A 20,368-nucleotide genomic window follows, 5' to 3' on the forward strand; every position below is an offset into this window, starting at 1 on the left:
TCTGGAATTAGATTTCAAAATATTTTGATTGGAGGAATTCATGTAGAGCCACAGAGCCTTGGATCCCCTCAGGTTAAGACTGTGAAAGAGAAAAAAAAAAAATATTGTTATCCCAGAGTCATACACATCAGATTATATTCCTGGGTGCAAACCTGCCACTCCCCCCCCCCCCCCCCCCCCCCCCCCCCTTACTACGTCTTGTGATCTTGTGTGTCTTTTTGTTTCCCTCTTTCCCCTTGACTCTTCTTTTCATTTTGCCACACCTAAGAGTCAAAAGACCTACTTTACACACCAGGCTGTACTATTGCAGAGGCAGGCCTATAGTAATTTAAGTTTTAATCTTCTCCATTCTCCAGTTTTCACTTTGTGACCATATCCAAACTTTCCACATGAGAAATATTACGCTGTAATGTAGTTTTGCGTACTCAAAACTAGGGTCCTGCCGAGCACCGATCATGCTCGAGATAAGCAACAGGTACGGAGTAATAAATTACGAGAGAGCCCGATGGAGCAACAGCCCTACTCTCACTGGCTAACTGTCACATTTTCTGTTGTTTAAGGAGGATTGGTCTTTGACAACGTGACACTGACACATTTCGTCGGCGTGTAGCTTCTTTATGTTTGGATCTTTACCCTGGAAAGTGGCCAGCGTCTCCTGTAAACACTTGCGACGCCTTCTGCGCAATAAGCTAATACCGGCAGCACGGACTCGACCCTTCCTCCACATCACGCGAAAGAATGCGCAAGCTTAAAATTCCGCTTCCTGGCGAATGTATGGACGTGTGTAGATGTCTTTATTCATTGAAAGTAACAAAAGGCATTATAAAAATAAATTAGATTGCATTGATCGATTGAAAATCTAGATTAGTTTACATAAAGCGATAGCTAAATGTCAAAAGTCGCGTGCGAAAGCCTTCCCTCTCATTCTGAGCACGGGACTGGTTACCATACGCATTAGCTTCCCACAGCTGAATGAGATAATACGGGCTTCAAGATACAATGCATTTTCATAGTCAGTCCCGCGACACCTGACTATTATTATTCAGAAAATACTACGTCTATAGATGCACCACTACCAGTCAAAGAAAACCATCGTTCCAATCTGTTCTGGTATTGAATCTTTCATGTTTCTTTTTTTGCCACCCCAAAAACAAAGGTGCTTTAGATACACAAGGAACCCAACTCATCCCTTCTTCCCGTGTCTTGCGTGTTACAAACAAGTCTGGACAGCTTGCATCTCCCCCTCTTTTTCTAGATAAACACATGCAGGAAATGAGTGTGGTTGGTCTGTGATTCACCCTAGACTGGAAACACTTATTGTCTGAGAAACTCATTCAAACTTTCAGACATTACATGATTACTACACTAGACAGTATGTTATGCTGCAGTTTACCCTATTTGTTTCTTTTAAGGACTGAGAAGAAAGGGGTTTCCTCTCATGAAGCTCTCATTTTAGTGAGATACATTTTAGTGAGATACATTTTATAAATGTGGTTGCAACATACTAAAGGTAGTAGTGAGATTTAGCCCAACTCTGTGGCCAGCACCCATGACTGATTGAACTTACATTGTTTGAAAAGTGTGGCCCATTTATAGCTATCCATAAGTAAATTATAGTGTACATGAGGTGTTTGAAATCCTCACTTGTTGCACTCTGTTTTCGCTTATGCCATCAGTGGAGAAACTAATAGCTCTTAGGCCTGCACTTGTGGAGGACAGCTGGTAGTGACTGCAGGCCGAGTAATGAGTTTTACCTTTATCTGAACCATAAAAGCTGGTCTGTGCCTGCGGACAACCCTGTGTGCACCCGCCCCCTCTCTCTGATAGAGCTTCATGTTCATGTGGCTGTATCAAATAAAAGTTAAAGTCTTACATAAGGCTTTATCAGTGACAACTTACTGGTCCAGTCCTCCCAGATATCATAGTGTCATAGTTGGGTATTTGTTGAGGGCTATCAATGTTCATCAAAGTTGAATTGAACAATAGCTGCAATTTGGAGAAAAGGGTTAATTTAAGCATGCCAGATTGACAAGCTTTTCTTGATATTGACTTTGAGACAATATGTGAGTTTTGTGCTGTTTTATAATTTAGAAAACATGCAGAACACATAGGGTTGTGTAAATAGAATGTGTTTTATCTGTTTATTCAGTCATAATGTTGTACACATAAAATCACTTAGGCAAGATTGCCATTCGACTTTCTATTATATCTAGGCCACTGTGGTCATTTCCGTGACAAAACCAGTTTCGCAGGCCTCCACTATCTGACTAACAGAGTGTAGAGCAGCACTAGCTTGCTCCCAAGATGGATCTGCCATGTAGTATTTATAAGGCATGGCAAAGCGATGCCGTTCCCTGCTTTGCCGTTAATGCATGCAGGGACACGCACCGCTTAGAGAAACATTTCGCACTTGAGCTGCTGCTCTGCAGCAGGCACAGGTCAACCATACATGAAGTATGCCGTAGCCTACTGTAAATGTAGGGTACAGTTCTGACCACAAATGTCTAGGCGCTTTCTTAGCAAAAGATGAGAAAAATGTGTCAACGGGGCATTTGCTGTCTAGCGGCATTTCATTTATATTCCTAATACTCCTATGATTCCTAATAATGACAGGCACAGTCTGCTTAGCATTTTGAAGGCTGGTATGAAAAAAGCCTCACACTCTGAGGAAATGTGATGTTTAATTAGCGATGGCGCGTTGTCATTTGAGTGCCGATTAGCAGATGTACTGACAAGTGTTACATCAACACAAGATGTATGAATAATACAGTGTGGACCACTGTCATAAGTATGATCAGTGAATGTCACTCCTACTCATTATCATTATAATGTTCACTTGAAGTGTGAACAAAAAAATGTCATCCAAAATTCTCAGCCCAATGGTCTAATTTGTATATATCATGTGCATAATAGCTTAAAGATTTGTACAAATGTCGATCACTTGCATTCATATTCACTATTTTCATATTAGTGTAAAGAAACTGTTGGGACATTTATTGTTTGATTTAACAGGAAGACATGGATACTGCACAAATGCCATCTTCCTCCATTGTTCTGTAAACGTCTTGCTTAATTTGTTTCTTTGTCTGCTGATTAGGTTTTAGGCATGCCTATAGCCAGTGCTCAGGTAAAGGAGTAGCTTGGGCATCAGAAGGATAAACCATTGACAATTTGAGACAATTGTTATTTATTTTGTTGGTGCCAATAATGCAGTCCCTCCATAATCCACTTATTATGATTGGTAAGGGAATCTGACAGGTGTTTCTTGGACACAGTTAGGCTGACAAGAAATATCAAGCCTGCTCAGTAAATCTAGGAGATTTAGCAGTGGCTGTCATCATCTAGCATAACACCCATGGGAACTGACCATGTGACACCTGACTAGATAAGCTCAATAGATGTGCTCAGGAGACAAATAGATTTTGCAACAATCATAAAACTTATTAAATGTATACTCTCATAACAATGGAGAATGAGGTAGAAATGTTGAACATGAGTGATAAATAAATAAGTAATATTCATGACGGGATTTAGACACCTGCGTATTAACTGACAACAGAGCATCTAGACGACATATTTCAAGGACTTTAGCTGCACAGGGTCGCCTCCTGGCCAGATGCTTTTAATTAATGAAGTTAATTATATTAATTAAATGAAATTCAGTTCCTTCTGCAGTGAAGTAGCAAAGTACAGGTAATTTCATATAATCCGAAACAATGCTCTGAAAGAATATATTCTTTTATTGCAAAAATGAAGGACAGGTTTTTGTGTAGATTTTTTTCTTTGGTGGGGGGTGAACTGAAGAAGCCTATTCCCTCAGAAATGTGCACATCTGCTGTCTACCACCGTGGAAAGAAGCTTCAACGCAGAGGTCGCGTCTTCACCAGCACCAGGCTAGCCTAATTGGCAGTATGTTGTGAGTGAGGGAGGAAGCAGGAGGGGTGTTTGGGTGGCTGGATGGAGAGGGAAGGACACAGGCCACCACATTCTCACAGAATGGCTCAAGGAAGAGCACAAAGAGGAGGCACTGCCTGATATCATGCCTCCTCTTTCCCAGCTTGGCTCTTCCTCTCCTGGTCCCCACGAGTTCCCAGCTACACCACAGACCATGTGGCCACGGTCGCACTCACTGTCTCTAATTTAGATTAATGCCTTCCACATTTTCCAGTTCTTGTATGTTGGTCCATTACCCCACCCCCACCCTCTCGTTTGTTTTTTTATGCTCTCTTTATTTGTATTCCTCGTACCCACAAACCACCTCCATGGCCCAGCCCCCCATGACTTTTTCCAGCTAGAAAGCAGCTCTGCAACAACGCCTGCCTCCACGCCCACAGCCAGGTATAAGGCAATATACTCCATGCATGTCAGAGCATGGTACCAATTTTGGCGTTGTGCAGTTCAACTGTGCAAACATCAAGAGCTTGCATGTGCTGATCGACACATGACAAAGCCCATTTAATCTGAAGGCCTTTTAGAAAGGTTACAGCTATTTGGAGTTTCTGTTTCCATTAGTGTTATTGCACAGGGCTACTAATGTAAATCAGGCTGAGGGAAACTCTGAATGCTTTGACCAAGAGGTGTTGTGAAAAATCTAAAAAATAATAATAAATTGTATCCTGGGATTGGCAAGAAGCCCTACTTGATGCACCTGGCAGATTGATTGCTCTGTGATAATTAACTGTGCTATGACACTTGTCCTTCTTCACGAATTGTGAAGCCAAAAGATTGTGCAACTTTTTTTCATGAAAGCAATGAGCTGTCAATAGCATCACCTTTGTTTTCCAAATGTGGGTTATGAATTTATTTCAAGTCAAAGACATCATCACACAAAAGAGCCTAATACCGTTCCCATCAACGGAACAAAATAAAAACTTGTTCTCACATCTTCCAACATGTTGAATCATATGGCTTCCAAAAACCTAGATTAGCAGAGGTCATCCAATCTATGATCATATTAAATATCATTAAGGTTAGAAAGACGCAAAACAAAAGAGGCATGACCACTGGCTTGGCACATTTTAATAACACTGGAGAGTGCATTTAAGGACATAAATCATGCCCACCAGAACAAGAGAAACACTAATGGCATACTAACATTAACAGTATGCTAAAAGGAACAGCATGCTAACAGTAACAGTAAGATAAGAGTAACAGTATGCTAACAGTACTAGCAGGCCAACAGAATGCTAAGAGTAACAGTATGCTAAGAGTAACAGCATGCTAACAGTAACAGTATGTTAAGAGTAACAGTATGCTTAGTGCACCGGGAAGGGGCTGACTTAAATGGTTGCCATTTTAACCTAGTGGAGGCAGCAGTTTTGCTAATATTTTTCCCCCTGTTTTCAAATATCAAAAAGCAGTAGAATTTATAGTGTCATTATGCTTGATTTCATAGTACTTCATAATCCATACTATATTAATCAAGAGTGAATGACACTGAGAGACTTTTATGAACAATGATATAATTGGCTCAAGGAAAACATTTGAAATTCTGTTACCATGATAACTTATGCAGCTATTCTGTGAAATGTGTCTATTAAAAGGTGAAGCATATAATTTGATATGCAATCTTGGAAAGTACAGTAACAATTTTCCTCCTTGATTTTCCACGTTATAAATATTGTCAATGAAGGGTTTCATGACATGGATATTTTGACAGTTGGACTACAAAAGAAAAAAGCAAGCATAATGCTGTTATTCAGTCTGCGTATTTGGGTTCTCTGAAGTCACCTTCGAGCACAAGAGATCAACAAGTCACAGTTAGTTTGGTTCATGGCCTTAGTGTGGAAGGAAGAGCATAAAGTGTCGGAATATGTCTTTGGTTTAGCCAGATTCTCAGGCCTGATTAGACATAAGTTGTCCAATTCTATCATGCAGGGGCAGGAAATTGAAATCAACAGTCTTGGTGGCCATTTGCCCACCAATGCTGTGTGTTCACACAAATTACACACAAATTGAACCAATATATAGGAAGTTATTACTCTCACAATATTTAAATGCAAATGCAACAAGATGATAGTACAAACATTTTGTTTATGTACAAGATAGCTATACAATTATGAAACAGCAACAACTTGGTAACCTGACCTCGAATGAGGTGCAGAGCAAATTTAGTGACATTTCAAAACACATGTATTTCTTCATACAAATCCTTATTGTGGACCTGAACTCAGGAGAATACACATGATAATGTGCATCACCTCGCTTGTGCCTAAAGAATACAGGCATGCCGCTTCAGTGTGTACGTGTGCATAAGTCTGTGTAATTGCATTTGTGTGTATGTACTTCACACTGGTCAACACCTTTTAGGCACAAGAGGAAGCCAGGAAGCATGTGCAGTCCATCACCAAAGCAAGTTGTCCAACAGCGACGTTAGCATGGCTCATCTTTCAGCCCTGTGCAGGAAAAGAATAAACCAAAGGCGGTTACAGGCAGCCACAGTCAGACAGCAAAAGTCACACAGCCGGTCCATCAGGTTCTGAGGGAGAAGCTCACACTTGTTCTTCTGTGAGCTCAGCCGCATGAGTCACTCACTTCACACACACATACACACACACACACACAACAGGGTTGTGAAAAGAGGAAGATGTGATGTGGCTTGATGAAGCAGCTGAATCGATGTTGAATGCTGGTAAAGACAGTGAAATTTTAAACACAATAAGGGTTGTATCAATGTGCTTACCCGACTTAGGCAAGTTGGATGAAATTGCCAGTTGTGAATAGTTCCCCTAGCAGGGTTAATTTGTCACAGAGCTGGTGTTGCCATGAGCCATAGGTTTTAAGTATTATTCTATCTGGCGTCTTAAACCTCTTTGTAGTGGAAAGGAATTGTTAACTCTGCTCAAATGTCTGTGTCCTCAATGAATTCGGCAGTTTAGCAACCTGCTACACATGCCCTGTGAGTTTATAGATTACTAAAAAAAAAAAACTCTGGATGAGTCTGTGTATAGTGATGAGCAAACATTATTGCTTACTGGTAATTGGTAACTCTCATTGGTTACTAGGAATTGTTGAATCTAATTTGCTTACTGTTAACTGGTAACTGGTAGTTCTCATTGCTTATTGGTAACTGATAAATGTCACTGCTTATTGGTTACTGGTAACTGTTTACTGGTAACTGGTATCTCTCATTGCTTACTGGCAACTGGTACCTATTTTTGCTTACTGCTAACTCAGTTGCTTAACAGCTTCTTCTCATCATCTACAACACCAGGGAGGCATGGACTGAAACCATGAAAGACCACATGCAGGACTTTATCTTTCATACCCATCTGTTGTTCCGTCATGCCTGCTTGTAGGATGGAGAGGTAAGAGATTAAAAGCGGGAACTGTGTTTACAAGCCATGAATAAACAAACAGTGGTGGAGAGATCCAAGTATGACAGGTGTGCCAGACGTTAAAACTAAGCACAAACAAGACTCTGAATCACCTATGCTCATGTGCTTATCTGGTTCACGCAGCCATGAGAACCTTTCTGGGAAATCCGGGCAGCTACTAACCATCATTTCTCATGATTTCGATATGACATGTAACCATATCAACAGTTCCTGCTGCTTATGTTGTTTTATTTTCTGCATGCTTCACTGGCAGAAATACATTTGTGTGTATTAATGTACCAGTGACCCAGCAACATAAAGAGTTAACAAAAAGAACTATGAATAGTTGTTTTTTATTCTTCTTTATCCTATAGCTTTGTCTTTTAGACATATATGAAAGACAATCATCCCCACAGCCTAACCACTATATGAAAAAAACTAACGTGTTTATAAAAAGTTAAAAGCATCTTTTTTCAGAAGTTAAACCATATACCAGAATTGTACCAATATTTACAAATCCCATTAAATTATAACATAAATTAGAAAATATTTACATTTAGGGTGAGATATGTGGAAACAACATTTCTAGTCCAGTTCATCTAAAAGCATAAAAAGACATTATTTACATAAAACATGTATACTTTTCACACAAAACACACACATGCCAGGTCTTTACCCACTCAAGTTTTTAAAGTGGTTGATTCTGGTGAAAATATTGAGTAAATATTGTACCAGACCTATACTAAGTTTTTGTAACTGGTCTTAACTGGGGAGATTTTGTTCATCATTGTGTTTATGGAGGTGGACATATAAAGACATGGTGAAAGGAGGCTTAATAATAATATGCCTGAAAGGGCATTCTGAACTCAAACTGTCACTCAGAACATTTGAGTGCCATAACACTCACATGCTAACAATACTTCTACAGGCAGAAGTATAATAACACTGCGTCCAAATGAAGTCAAGCAAAGAGCAACTTGTTCTATCAAGCAAATTGCATGTCCTCTACATGTTCTATAGAGGGGCAGCACCAAGGAAGACAGCATCAGAACAAATGTAGGACTTCCTCTTCATGGAAAAAACAAACAAGAAAAATATTTAAAATCCACATAAAATCTTGAAATGGTGTCTGGAAGTGTGTAAATATATATATATATATATATATATATATATATATATATATATATATATATATATATATATATATATATATATATATATATATATATATAAAGCTTCCTCCGTATTTTTGTGTAGAGCCATGGAGTACATGCATGTAAGTACACATGCCATCAAATGAAGTAATCACCTACGTCAGCCACTCAAGACAGCTAAGCGCATTAAAGTCTGTGTGGAGGACCAATTTCTGGAACACCAAGACACGAAGGAAGGGCCATCGAGCTGTGCCCAGTGGCTGTAAGCAGATGAATGAGCAGTCAAACTGAACCCTTAACAACAAGCACGATGACAAGCTGGTGATGAAGTCCAGTTTAGTCCATGGGGGCACGAGGGTCCCCTACAGGTCTCGAGGGGCCCCGGTGTCACCCGGCTGCCTCACTTCCTGTGCTTGTCCATCTTGTCTGTGGCTTTGCCACCTCCATCTGAGGTGCCTTGCGAGGAGTCTGAGGCAGTGCTCAGGTACATTTTGTCCACCTGCTTCAGAGCCTCGTTGAGGTAGTTCTGCAGCGAGGTCATAGCAGCACAAATGGCTGGTGAGCCGAAGCCATGCGTGATGAGGCTGAAGTGGGTCAGGCAGCCCTGGATTCCAGGCTCCAGGATGGGCGCCGGCCGCGAGTTGCCCAGCGGCGAGCGATCCTGAGTCAGCAGGTCCGTGAACTCCTTACAGATTTGCCTGCCACAAAAGATAGCAATTACATGAAGAATGGGAAGTGTCCCGTGCTTTGATAATAATTTTTTCAGTCCAAATAGTACAATGAGCAGTGCGGGCAATTATTATGTAAATCATTTTTAATAACATATATGTCAGTACAGTGAAGATTGGCAGTTAAATCTTGTCAGAGTCAGGAATGTCAGTAAATGGAAAAGTCGCAGGGGTTATAACTAACTTGGCGGCTAGAAGCATGTTCTTGCGAGAGTTGATTTCATTGCGTTCTATGTGTGGTCGTCCAAGGTACTCAGCAACTGCCTTGGCAGGAAACTCCGTCTCACAGACATAACCAAAGTCTCGAGCCAGGTGTACAGCCTCACCTGCAGACATTAATCACACTTGAGTCAGATTCATTAGACCTTGCAAATAAACCATACTCATTTGAGCCAATGGTTTGACACTCAATGAGTAAAACAGCCTCACACAAAAGATTCAGTTCCCAGATGAACACATCTCTGGGATGGGAGGGGTGGTCACACTTTATGTGTTTAATGGACTAATGGTAGCTAAAGGCAGCAAACAGTCCCACAGATACAAAAGAGCCTTTTATTGACAGACTACACATCACTTTCATAGCCCCTGTCTTTAAGGTCAGTCTCTCCTCCTGGCTAGCAAACACATGATAACTAGCCCCAATTTGTCTTTGAAGGTCTCAAAATAACACAGCCTTCCAGTCATGTTCTAGTCTCCTCCTCAGCCGGTAACAGTGAAAATGGCTGCACTGCGGAAAGAATTCCATGTAGCCATGGGCATTAGCTTACTCATGATCCTGTACTAATATCCCAGTGGCTCACTGCTTTAATATAGCCATGCAAAAAAGTTAATCCTGCAAATTGATGTCAAGAAACAAAAGTATTAATTAGTGCACACCCTTCAGGTTAATACTGTGAAAAAAATGGTTAACATTTTAAGATGGATGAAAATACTTCAGATGACAATGCCAGTACTTGTCATTGTCTAGCATGATAAACAGCTCCATTGATGAAAAGCCACTGGAATTTACAGGCCTCTGTTTTATGAGCCATTTCTTGCTCTTCAAGTTGTAGGGATCTGCTTGCTAACATTAAAATGTCAACTGGAATACCTTCACAGATGATGCAAATTCTTTCTTCATACTTAAAGTCTAATTAAAGCTAGATGGGCTACACCTAACAAGGATTCTTTTTTGTACTCATTTCAGAATGTTAACATGGAATGTCCAAAACTGAACTGACTTTGTGACTAACATTGAATAATAATACCACTGTTGTATATTAGTGTATTGCTTAAGGCAGTGTAACTGGGCAGAATATTATCAGTCATATTACACATTGATTATAATGCGGGAATGGTGCTAACATACAAACAGATGGGTAAATCTATGGTGACATATGTCAACAAAGGGAATATTCATAAGTAAACTCTTTTTACCTTCTACTAGTGCTGTCAGCAAAGTGACATTAGCTGCTTTCCTGCGACCTGCCGGCAAATTCAGTCCAATCTTATCCAATTTCTCCCTGAGGGATCTTCCACCATTTTTTGACTTAGCCCTGGATGACAATACAAACCAAATGCAAGTCTTTCAGATGGAATTCACCACATCAAATGACAAAATACATACGTTTTAAGAATGAGAGACATGTACCCTATGTGGGAGGCAGCTGGAACACATTCATGAAACAGCAAGTATGTGGCATACTCAATCCCATGCATATGCACACAACTCACAGAAAGACACACACACAAACATACTCACAAGCACATTTTCCATTCAACTGAGCTGCTTGGATTTTCTGCATGAGTACATTTGGACTTCCGTTTCCTACTGCATGGTGGATAAGAGGGACATGGTGTCCCTCGGACAAGTGAGAAACACCCATCTGCCCCTTTTTGTAACCATCTCTTCATGACCTACTTAACATGTCTCTGAGTGTGTGTGTTTGTTTGTGTGTGTTTGCATATGCACACATGCATCAAAAACACATGGGAAAATAGAAACGTATACTGCCAGCATGCAGCTCTAGAGATCAGCTTGGGAGCTTTAGCAACACCCCCATCTCTCTCTGTTTCCTTCAACACTGTTCCTGGTTGACCTTTTTAGACTATGAGGGGTAAGGTCAACTGTTCATCATCAACTGTTCAGCCACACAAATTTCCACAACATATAGTCCAATTGAAAACTTTAACTGAGATTGATCACTCTTCGATATTACAAATACCCAAAATACATCATACACAGATGTTAAATACATCAAAAACAGTATGTTGTATGTTACACAGTAATAACATATAGTACAAATTTTTCAATCTATTCGTGGTGTCAGACCAGGTTTTTGTTCTGTTGCAACGACTGACACACCTTAGCCATGTAATGCTGAGCTATTTCCAAAGACTTGACTGAAAACCTATGGTATATTATAAATATGTTTACAGGGAAATCTTATGCCTTTAACAACATGACACATCCATTAAGTCCTACACACTGTACATCACTGTACACACTGTTTCATATAACAAATGACATTGTGTGTGTGTGTGTGTGTGTGTGTGTGTGTGCACATGTATGTGTGTGTGTGTGTGTGTGTGTGTGTGTGTGTGTGTGTGTGTGTGTGTGTGTGTGTATGTGTGTGTGGGGGGTGGGGGGGTTCACCTGCGCAGCACTCCTCCGAGCAGCGAGGCATTGAGACACTCAGGTGGGGACAAGCGTCTTTGCACCTCGGCTACAGTCACTTTGTATTTGGAGGTGGAACTAAGAAGAGAGAGGCGCCCAGGGACCGAACAGAAGACTTCGGCAGGATTGGACACCATACCCAGCAGGGACTCCTTCTGGAAGGGCAGACCCATGGGGTTGCCTTTGGGGAGGGTGACAGGCCCTGTGGACGATACATGTAGTCCTGCTCAATAAACACAGCCCTCAATCTCAAAAGAGATTAATAAAGTACCAGCAGAAAATGACCTTGATCTTTATGGTTAAAGTTAAAGAGATAGATTTTCTGGGTACTTTTTACACTGCTCTGCAACTCTTTTATTTTTGCGATGATCAGAAATTCAGTTTAGGGTCTGTCTGGTTTTCATCTCTGGATTTTATTTTCTTTCTCCCACATTGAAGTCATTGAATTTAAAAATGCCAGAAGGGGAAATATATTCATGTAATTTCATTCTGAAAGCAAACAACCTATGCTGCTTTAACATGGTATGTCCCCAGGTAAACATTTGTTGCTTTAATACAGTCTATCCCCAGGTAAAAGTTTGTTGCTTTAACAAAGTCTGTCCACAGGTAAAAGTTGGGTGCTTTAACGCAGTCTGTCCCCAGGTAAAAACTTCAATACAGTTGCAGACTTCATGGCCTCTTCAACATCCCAAAGGCCACTGATCTACTAAGATCATCTAGTCACAGAAATACAGAAAAATAACCACACGTCAACCTTTCTAATGAGAAATAGATATAATAGATATGTCAGACCCTTCAGATGTGCCTCTAAGTTCAAGCTCAATACAGCCAAACTAATCTGCCCTGGTCTATATAGCAGTCTTCACCACTGAGCTTGCACAGCCACAAGCCATGTGCCTGTAAACTATGTATGCAGTAAACAGTGCATTGGTCACAGACTATAGAACTGCTTATTAAAACCATTCAATTCAACAGTCAGGTCCATTCTGTCTTTTCCTTTAACCATTAATACTGTCATTAACAACAGCCTGTCTTAATGCTACTGAATGAGAGTGGACTGTAGTTTTCCAACACTATGAGATTTTAAGATTAGCCTCTGTCTTAAAGTGCATTACTAGTGCCTTTGCTCTCAACAGCAAGAAAGCACCCCTTCCTCAAAGCCAGTTCTGAAAGCCGTTACAAGCCATGACACTGCAGTCCCAGTTTGAAAATCCCAGAATCAAAAATCACATAAGCAGGTGGGGTGGTCATTTAGGACAAGAACAGATGGGTCCTGTGGTTTCAAAATGAGCATAAATCATATTGTATTAATAAATTACGCACTAGCTAGGATCCTTTCAGCAAAACAATAGATGATGTAAATGTTTTTGACTAATACTCTGTCTCCTTTTCATGTTAAGACTTTATCAAATGGCCTGTTCTTTGTCCAAGCTGACACTACTGAATTAAATAGTTAGAGAAGCTATTTGGATAATCAACACGAGCCAAAATTATGACTTTTTCAACAGGAGCCCACGCTGTACCAAAAATAATTTATACTATAATCAAGCCTTCAAAAGTATTGGCAGTAATGTGAATTTGTCAAGATGCTCCACAAACATAAAAGAAACACTAAATTATTGGCTGACAGAAACATATGCCAAAATCAAATCTGCTTTTGGTAAAAACATCCCATGATGTGGATTATAGTAAATTATACTATATAAAACAGCATGGATCACCTAACCTTTGCTCATAAATTTCAGCAAAAATTATTTTATTTCTGAAAATTATGTAGTCATGTAAAATAAAACACTGGATTCCTTAAGAAATATTTTATATCTTATGCTAAATGTGATTACAGAGACTTATTAAGCATAAATGATGGATCATATTCAGAATCACTTTTATAATCTTTGATCAGTTCACTGGTCTGTACACTATACTACTTTCACTAAACCCTGCTCAAGTTGCCAAATTCTTTGACTCTTTTCCCTCTGCTGTAGGGTAGTTTGTGTTGCATTTCTTTTGTTGTTTTTTTTCATGTTCTTTAAGGTACAATGACATTTATACTTTTGTAGACTGTAATTCATAATTGCATTTCTTTACCACAGGTATTATCAACACATTTCTGTAAAGTACAGAGTTATCTCAAAATCCTATATAAGATGTATATATTATAAGGTATTATTTTTGCAATGCTAAATGATCACATTAAGTTGTTCACATCAAGACCTTCAAAAAATGTGTCTTGACTACTCAAAAACGTTTCATGTCACAACAAATGACTGAGCAAACTAGGTTTACTCTTAGCTCGTCTTGAAGGAGCCACACCCCAAGTGCTGTTGTTTCACGTTTTTCTTTTTCGCGTGAGGCGGTAAACTCTGACAGCACTCAACGCATATTCAGAGAAACAAGGAGCATTAAGCTTGCAGAACAAAGATGGCCTTGGCCTCTTCTTCCTGAGCCAACAGAGCGTTTTAAAGATTGCCCAACTTCTACAACTTGTCAGCTTGTCTGCCATTTTGAGAAGATTCCTCCTTCTGACTTTCCATTCACGCCGATTGCGGGGCACAATGCGATGAGGCTCAAACGCAGATTAGTTAAATGGAGCACATGGTCAAAAGGATTAGTGGTGAAGCTTGAACCAGTTTCCTCAAACCTTCCCATTCAAACTCGATTTGCTGAGTATCCAAACATCGAAACCAAGAGCTATAACGTCTTTTGTCGTATAAATATTAAAATATTCCTTAATTCCACTTTAACTCGTCAACGACGAGTAATTTATCATATATGTTGTTTCAATGTACAAGTTTCAATTTAATAAACATACTTTTATTACTGTTATACCAAGTATGAGAAAAGCAGGTTTTAGCGTACATCTGTAGAAAGGTTGTTTGGTCCTTCTTAGACTAGGGCAACGTTCTTTTTTTCGGTAGGCTGATTAGAAGAGCGATACAAGCGTTTGGAAAAGTTGCTATTCAGAAAGGGGGGAAAAATCCGACCCACCTTTTTTGATCACTGTCTGGTCGGCAATTACTATGCTGTGGTCCTCCACATGCTGGGAAGAAAACACCAGCAAATTTTTAATTAATTGTTCACTTAATCACAAAAAAATGTAAAAGCTGTCATACTTATTACTGTATCTTGTGATAGCCCTGTTTGTCAGGGCACACAGCTAAATTTAAATTATGCTATGATTTGCGCGATCAGTAGCATAACTGACCCGTTTCAAACGACTAAAGAACTTCAGTTAAACACTTACTTGGACATCATCCAGTCCTTGGCCCATTTCGTGCAGTCCCATGTTCTCGCCTATTGCTGAGTCGATTCCATGGACATGCGGAGGCAACAACTCCGGCCTCCTAAAGCTATCTCTTCGCACACCGGATGAACCACCTTCTAAACCCAGAATCTGACCAGCGAGTCCGCTTCTGGCGTGTGATCCGATTCCATCCTGGTTTTGACGGCCCGGCCACGGCTGTTGCTGATTGGACGTTGGGGACTGATGTATTGAATTGATGTTAAATGGGTCGCTAAGGTGAGAGTATGGGTCACTGGACTGCGTGTACGGTAGTGGCTGGTATGGAGGAGGGAAATACGGCGGTTGAAAATCGGAGCCGGTCGGGTGCGAGAGAGAAGGTGCCGGGCTGTAGAGGTGCTGACTGACAGCAGGAAGGTGCGGCAACCGTGGGTTTCCATTGCTACTGCCGTCATGCCTCTCCTGCTGAAATACAGATAATATCTCGCTAAAGTGACTACAAAAAAAAAATAATTCATAGCCAAATGTACGCAAGCGCAGTTTTTTCGCATCAAAGGGCATAGTCTGGCAATAGCTATTCAAACAGTAAGACAACCTATACTAAAAAGAACAAAATAATGTCTAGGAATTTACATCTTTAATAAATTCTTACTCGCTTTTGGGAACAAACATTGGTTATACGTAAACATTATGGAATAAGGTCAACAGAGACTGAAAATATGTTAAGATGAGCTAGGCAGATAATCTAAAAAATGGTGTATATATATATATATATTTTTTTTCTACTATATATATATATATATATATATATATATATATATATATATATATATATATATATATATATATATATATATATATATATAGTAGAAAATATAATGAACAGAGGAACAGAGGTAATTGTTCATCCAGAAGATAAATAAATGAATAACAAAAAATGGCTATTACAAGTTATTCAGTGGTTGTGCAGTAGTTGTGCACTCGATCGATAAAATAAATTGTTTAATAACCTTTATACGCAAAATTATTTTAATTTGAATCGATTCGGGGGTTTCTTTATTACATGCTATAGGTTATTTATTTCGTGACACGTATCTGACGAGTACGCCTACTTGAAACTTGAAATTGTCTAAAATTGATTTAGCCACTATGGCAAATTTCCCAGACCTTGAATAAGACTTAGAACGAGACTTCATTGTTGTATTGTTTTGGGAGAATTGTTTCAGTATTAGTCTACTGTCACTACGGACAAAGAATGTTTGCTACAACACAAAACAGATCGTCCTGGTCAGGTCACGACAGGACATTTCCAGTATGAATTATGAAGGAATTAAGGAGGCGAGTTACCAATGCACTGAACTACTCACTGCCCTGGCCATTTGAATATGTTTAAACGACTTTAGCTTGATTGATTTAACGATAATTTCTAATATTTAAAGGGAAAGGGAGATTTACAGAGATGTTTAGACTAGTTAATCACCATGAAAATTAAAACCATATGGCTTAAAGGATTTAAAGGCTATTAGGCTAAATTGCTGTGAACGAATTACCGTAAAAGGCTGCATTTTTAAGGGAGAAGCATAATACGTCTTTATGTTTCTACCATTTTTGAGATAGAAAGCAACCGTTGCAACATGAACTTTCCGCATTACACATATTTGCAATAGGTGCGTTACTGTACTTCTTCGCGTTTCTGAGGCTATATTACGCGAGTTCACAGAAGCTGCCTTTGCAACATAATTTTTCCTCACTATGCACATTTGCAACTGATACCTTTGGACTTAATCATAAATAGCACAAAATGGCAAACATTAAACAGGTGATGGAGGAATAGCACTAAGACTCTTTTAACACTTTCCTAAACACAACTTCTGTTCCGAAGGCCATTTGAAACGCTTTCGGCAAAGTTATATGATAAACTATTTATACCTATTCATAGGAAAATACATGCTATGGTCAAACATGTCTCTACTGATCTTTCCTTTGCGCCAGTGGACTTACCTCGCAGTCTTCCTCATACTTCACGTTATCGGCTAATTTCCACAGCATTTTCGCTTTGAAAGAGCCAAATCTTACACCTAGAGACGTGACAAGAGTGTTGCTTGTCGTCTATAGTTTAATCCAGAGAGCACAGAATATATTGCGAAGAAATGCATCAACTCTGGCAAACTGAGCAACCGTGTCTTGGGAGAGAATGATCAGCCAAGAGTGAAGAGAAGCGCCGTTTGAATGTCTTAACCTATTTTGAGCGAAAAGTTTCCAAAGGTCCCGTTCCAGGAAGAAAATATAACAGCAACGAACAAAGTATGGAACTTCGAATGCAAGAAAGTTGACTCCCTCTGACGGACGACGTCCTGTTCTATCCTCGACTCGTAGATCCTCCTTGAAGCATCACCACTATATTTGCATAGCCACCAAGTGTGGGCGTAAGCTTGGCATGATGTCATCGACAGGCTTGAGAAGCAGCCTTGCCGATTGGTTATGAAAAAGACAATAGACCAATCCTTGCGCTGTCCGCCTATTCAAGTGTATGTTCTATTACATTTATTCAAAAGCTTTAGAAAGTTTTATTTAATTTTGTGTTAATAAAAATTTAAAGTTGGCAAACTTGGAACCACATTTAGGCATTCTAAATAAACGACATATTTAAAAATTATTTTTCATTTATTTATATTGAATAAGGAAACTATCTTATTATTATTATTATTATTATTATTATTATTATCGTTGCTGTTATAGCCTAATATATCATATTATGTGTGAACTACGTGTAATTTAATTTTCCTGAAAAATCACCCCTGCCCTAATATCAAACTGTAGCAGTATCGTTTACAATTGCATGGTGCAGTCCTACAAATTACAATCCCAAAACGGTGCTTTGGCATCACCAGCTGACGTCATTAATACAAGTGAATCCCTGAGTTTATAAGCCTTGTCTGTTTACATGTTGAGGTAGAGTACAGGAAAGTCAGCTGCATCTTATCTCTGTCAACGTATCTGGAGATTAAATGCGTCTGCATTCGTTTAGCCTCTAATCGCCAGAGATTCCCCCTCTAATCTTAATGACCGTTTTTGGAGGATCTTCTCCTCGGCCAAAATAATACTGCTTTTGGACGTTTTCATATAGGTTGTAGGATGCCAAAGAGCCGCCATTTTCAAAGGGAGCTTTAAAAAAAACATTCATTTTTTTCTTCTACATTAACCAGCCTCGAAATCTTAAAATAAGATAAATAAAAACATGGGTTTTTCGTTTCTTTAGATGAACACAAATGCGGAGTATTTTATGCATAAAGGGAATTTTAAACTTTAATATATTTCCGACAGACTGGTTGACATCTTTCAGTGGCCTTCTAATTTACCACAGTTTATTAATACTGAATAAATTAGATTTACGACATCCATGTAAAAATTCAAGGCATATTTTTTGCCTGCCCAAAGAAAACCCCATTTGAAATCGCGGTTCCAAATAAGAATTATTTGATAACGTATTGTTGTTAATCGCTACGAAGAATTAAATATTAATTGCACAGAACGATTAAATGATGACCTATTTGTGGATGACAAACATATTTTAAGTGTTAAAAACTGTCCCAACACATTTCACAGCCTTAAGGTGTGCAAACGCGGCAAATTCTATTAAAATTGAAGGTAAAGACCTATTATTTTATCCTGAAATAGGCTTTAGAAATAGCCTATGAATTATTTTAGTTTATTGCTACATACGCTTTAGAAAAGGTCAAACTCCAGAAAGATTGCCGGCTGCAGACATTACGAATAGTTTTCAAAAGTAACTTGAAATATGTGTCCTTACACAATTGAGTTTCGTTATTGGTTTCTCGAACGCAGTCTAAAGTCATAGCTCTAGCCTACGAATAATTTTATGTGGAGAATCTACATGGGTATTTTGGCACTTCAGGCCAAATGCCCATCCAGAGGAAAGGATGTATTTAAGATGCTTACAATAAATAAATAAACCTTTATAAATAAATCTGTCAGATTAATTTATCTTATACATAATAACCAATCATTAAATACATCTAATCCTGTGTATAAGGAAGTCTACAAAATTACAAACAGTATGCATGTTCAACCTTAAATACAAACTAAATTAAAATAAGTTAAAATAATATCGCCACAACCTCCACCAATAATAATAATAATAATAATAATAATAATAATAATAATAGCCTATTACTGTTGTTTTTCCTTCTTCCTTAGCATGGGAGAAAAGCCTTGAAGCGCTATGATCCACAGTTATGATTCATCGTGTGAAGTCTCCATCGACCATGGGTAAAAGAAGCTTAATCCGAGTAAAGGATGCTTTAGACAGTAAAAACCGCCAGAATATATATAAAAAACAGATTTTGCAAAACAGTGCCTGTCACAAATCGAAAAATAACTTACCCGCCAGTCTAGCCTCTCTAATAAAGACATCTGCATGGATAGCAGTATCCTGCAGTCCTTTCCGAGAAACAGCAAATGCTAAGATCACAAGTGTGCGATATTGCTGACTACACCTGGCGCCTGGGTGGCTCGTTATACGCATGCGTGAGTCATGACACCTGAGTGGTGGCCTGAACATTCCAGGGGTACTATCCAGTTTTGCGATCGATGAAGCTAATTGGCCATGCCTGTGAAAGAGTTGACAATTACAGTCTTGTTCATATCAGAAGCGGCGTTGCACGCTGCAGTTATTATGAAAAGTTTTGTTTTTTTAAGCAAAGGCCATGTGTAGGCTAATTGCACTCAGTTCAGTGTTTTGACATGCTCATTATAACTATTATTGTTATGATTATTATACTATACACTGCAACTATGAAAAGTCCAGTAGTGAAGGCAGGTTCTGCTTTTCTACTTACATGTCTTTTATCAAAAACCAAACAGATGCTTGGTCTGGCCTTAAATTGGCCACAGTTGGCATGATTTCGCATCGAATTATTCTTTTATACTCTATCAAAATTTGTCAGTAGACTTATTAGGACTGAGTCGAAATATGGTTCAATTCATCTTATGTTACATTGTTGTGTGGTAAATGCGCAAATACACTTGAACGTGAACTAGGGTTTTAAAAAGATTTTTTAAAGAAAATTAAAGTAAAAATCGATGTATCGAAAACCGTAAAATATCTTAAAATGTCCAGTCAAATCTCCGCTTATTGTCAATATCCTATGCCCTTCGGAGGCGTGATAATTTGAGAATAGACGAGCAATGTTCAGTTTTCAGTCAGTTGGGTATTGAATTTACTGACACAAAACTTGTTTTAAAAAATCTGT

General features: G+C 39.0%; 1 protein-coding gene across 4 annotated transcripts; it reads right to left on the reverse strand.

Annotated features, from left to right (window-relative positions):
- Positions 1 to 8,661: 8,661 nt before the first annotated feature.
- On the reverse strand, positions 8,662 to 19,529 carry tfap2c (transcription factor AP-2 gamma (activating enhancer binding protein 2 gamma)). Of its 4 annotated transcripts, XM_027000708.2 has the most exons (8): positions 17,097 to 17,352; positions 15,242 to 15,557; positions 15,099 to 15,208; positions 14,843 to 14,894; positions 11,834 to 12,056; positions 10,615 to 10,733; positions 9,383 to 9,524; positions 8,662 to 9,168 (listed from the first exon to the last, which is right to left on the reverse strand). In XM_027000708.2, exons 1-8 carry the CDS (start codon positions 17,142 to 17,144, stop codon positions 8,871 to 8,873), a joined length of 1,308 nt encoding a protein of 435 aa, XP_026856509.1. In that variant the 5' UTR covers positions 17,145 to 17,352; the 3' UTR covers positions 8,662 to 8,870. The 4 variants fall into 4 exon arrangements, with proteins under 4 accessions (XP_026856509.1, XP_026856508.1, XP_026856506.1 ...); XM_027000707.2 differs by lacking the exon at positions 17,097 to 17,352 and adding an exon at positions 19,500 to 19,529 and having other exon boundaries at positions 15,099 to 15,557; XM_027000705.2 differs by having other exon boundaries at positions 15,099 to 15,557.
- Positions 19,530 to 20,368: the final 839 nt, after the last annotated feature.

This window comes from Electrophorus electricus, chromosome 3, assembly GCF_013358815.1.
Source record: "Electrophorus electricus isolate fEleEle1 chromosome 3, fEleEle1.pri, whole genome shotgun sequence".
In the NCBI taxonomy this organism is placed as follows: Eukaryota; Metazoa; Chordata; class Actinopteri; order Gymnotiformes; family Gymnotidae; genus Electrophorus; species Electrophorus electricus.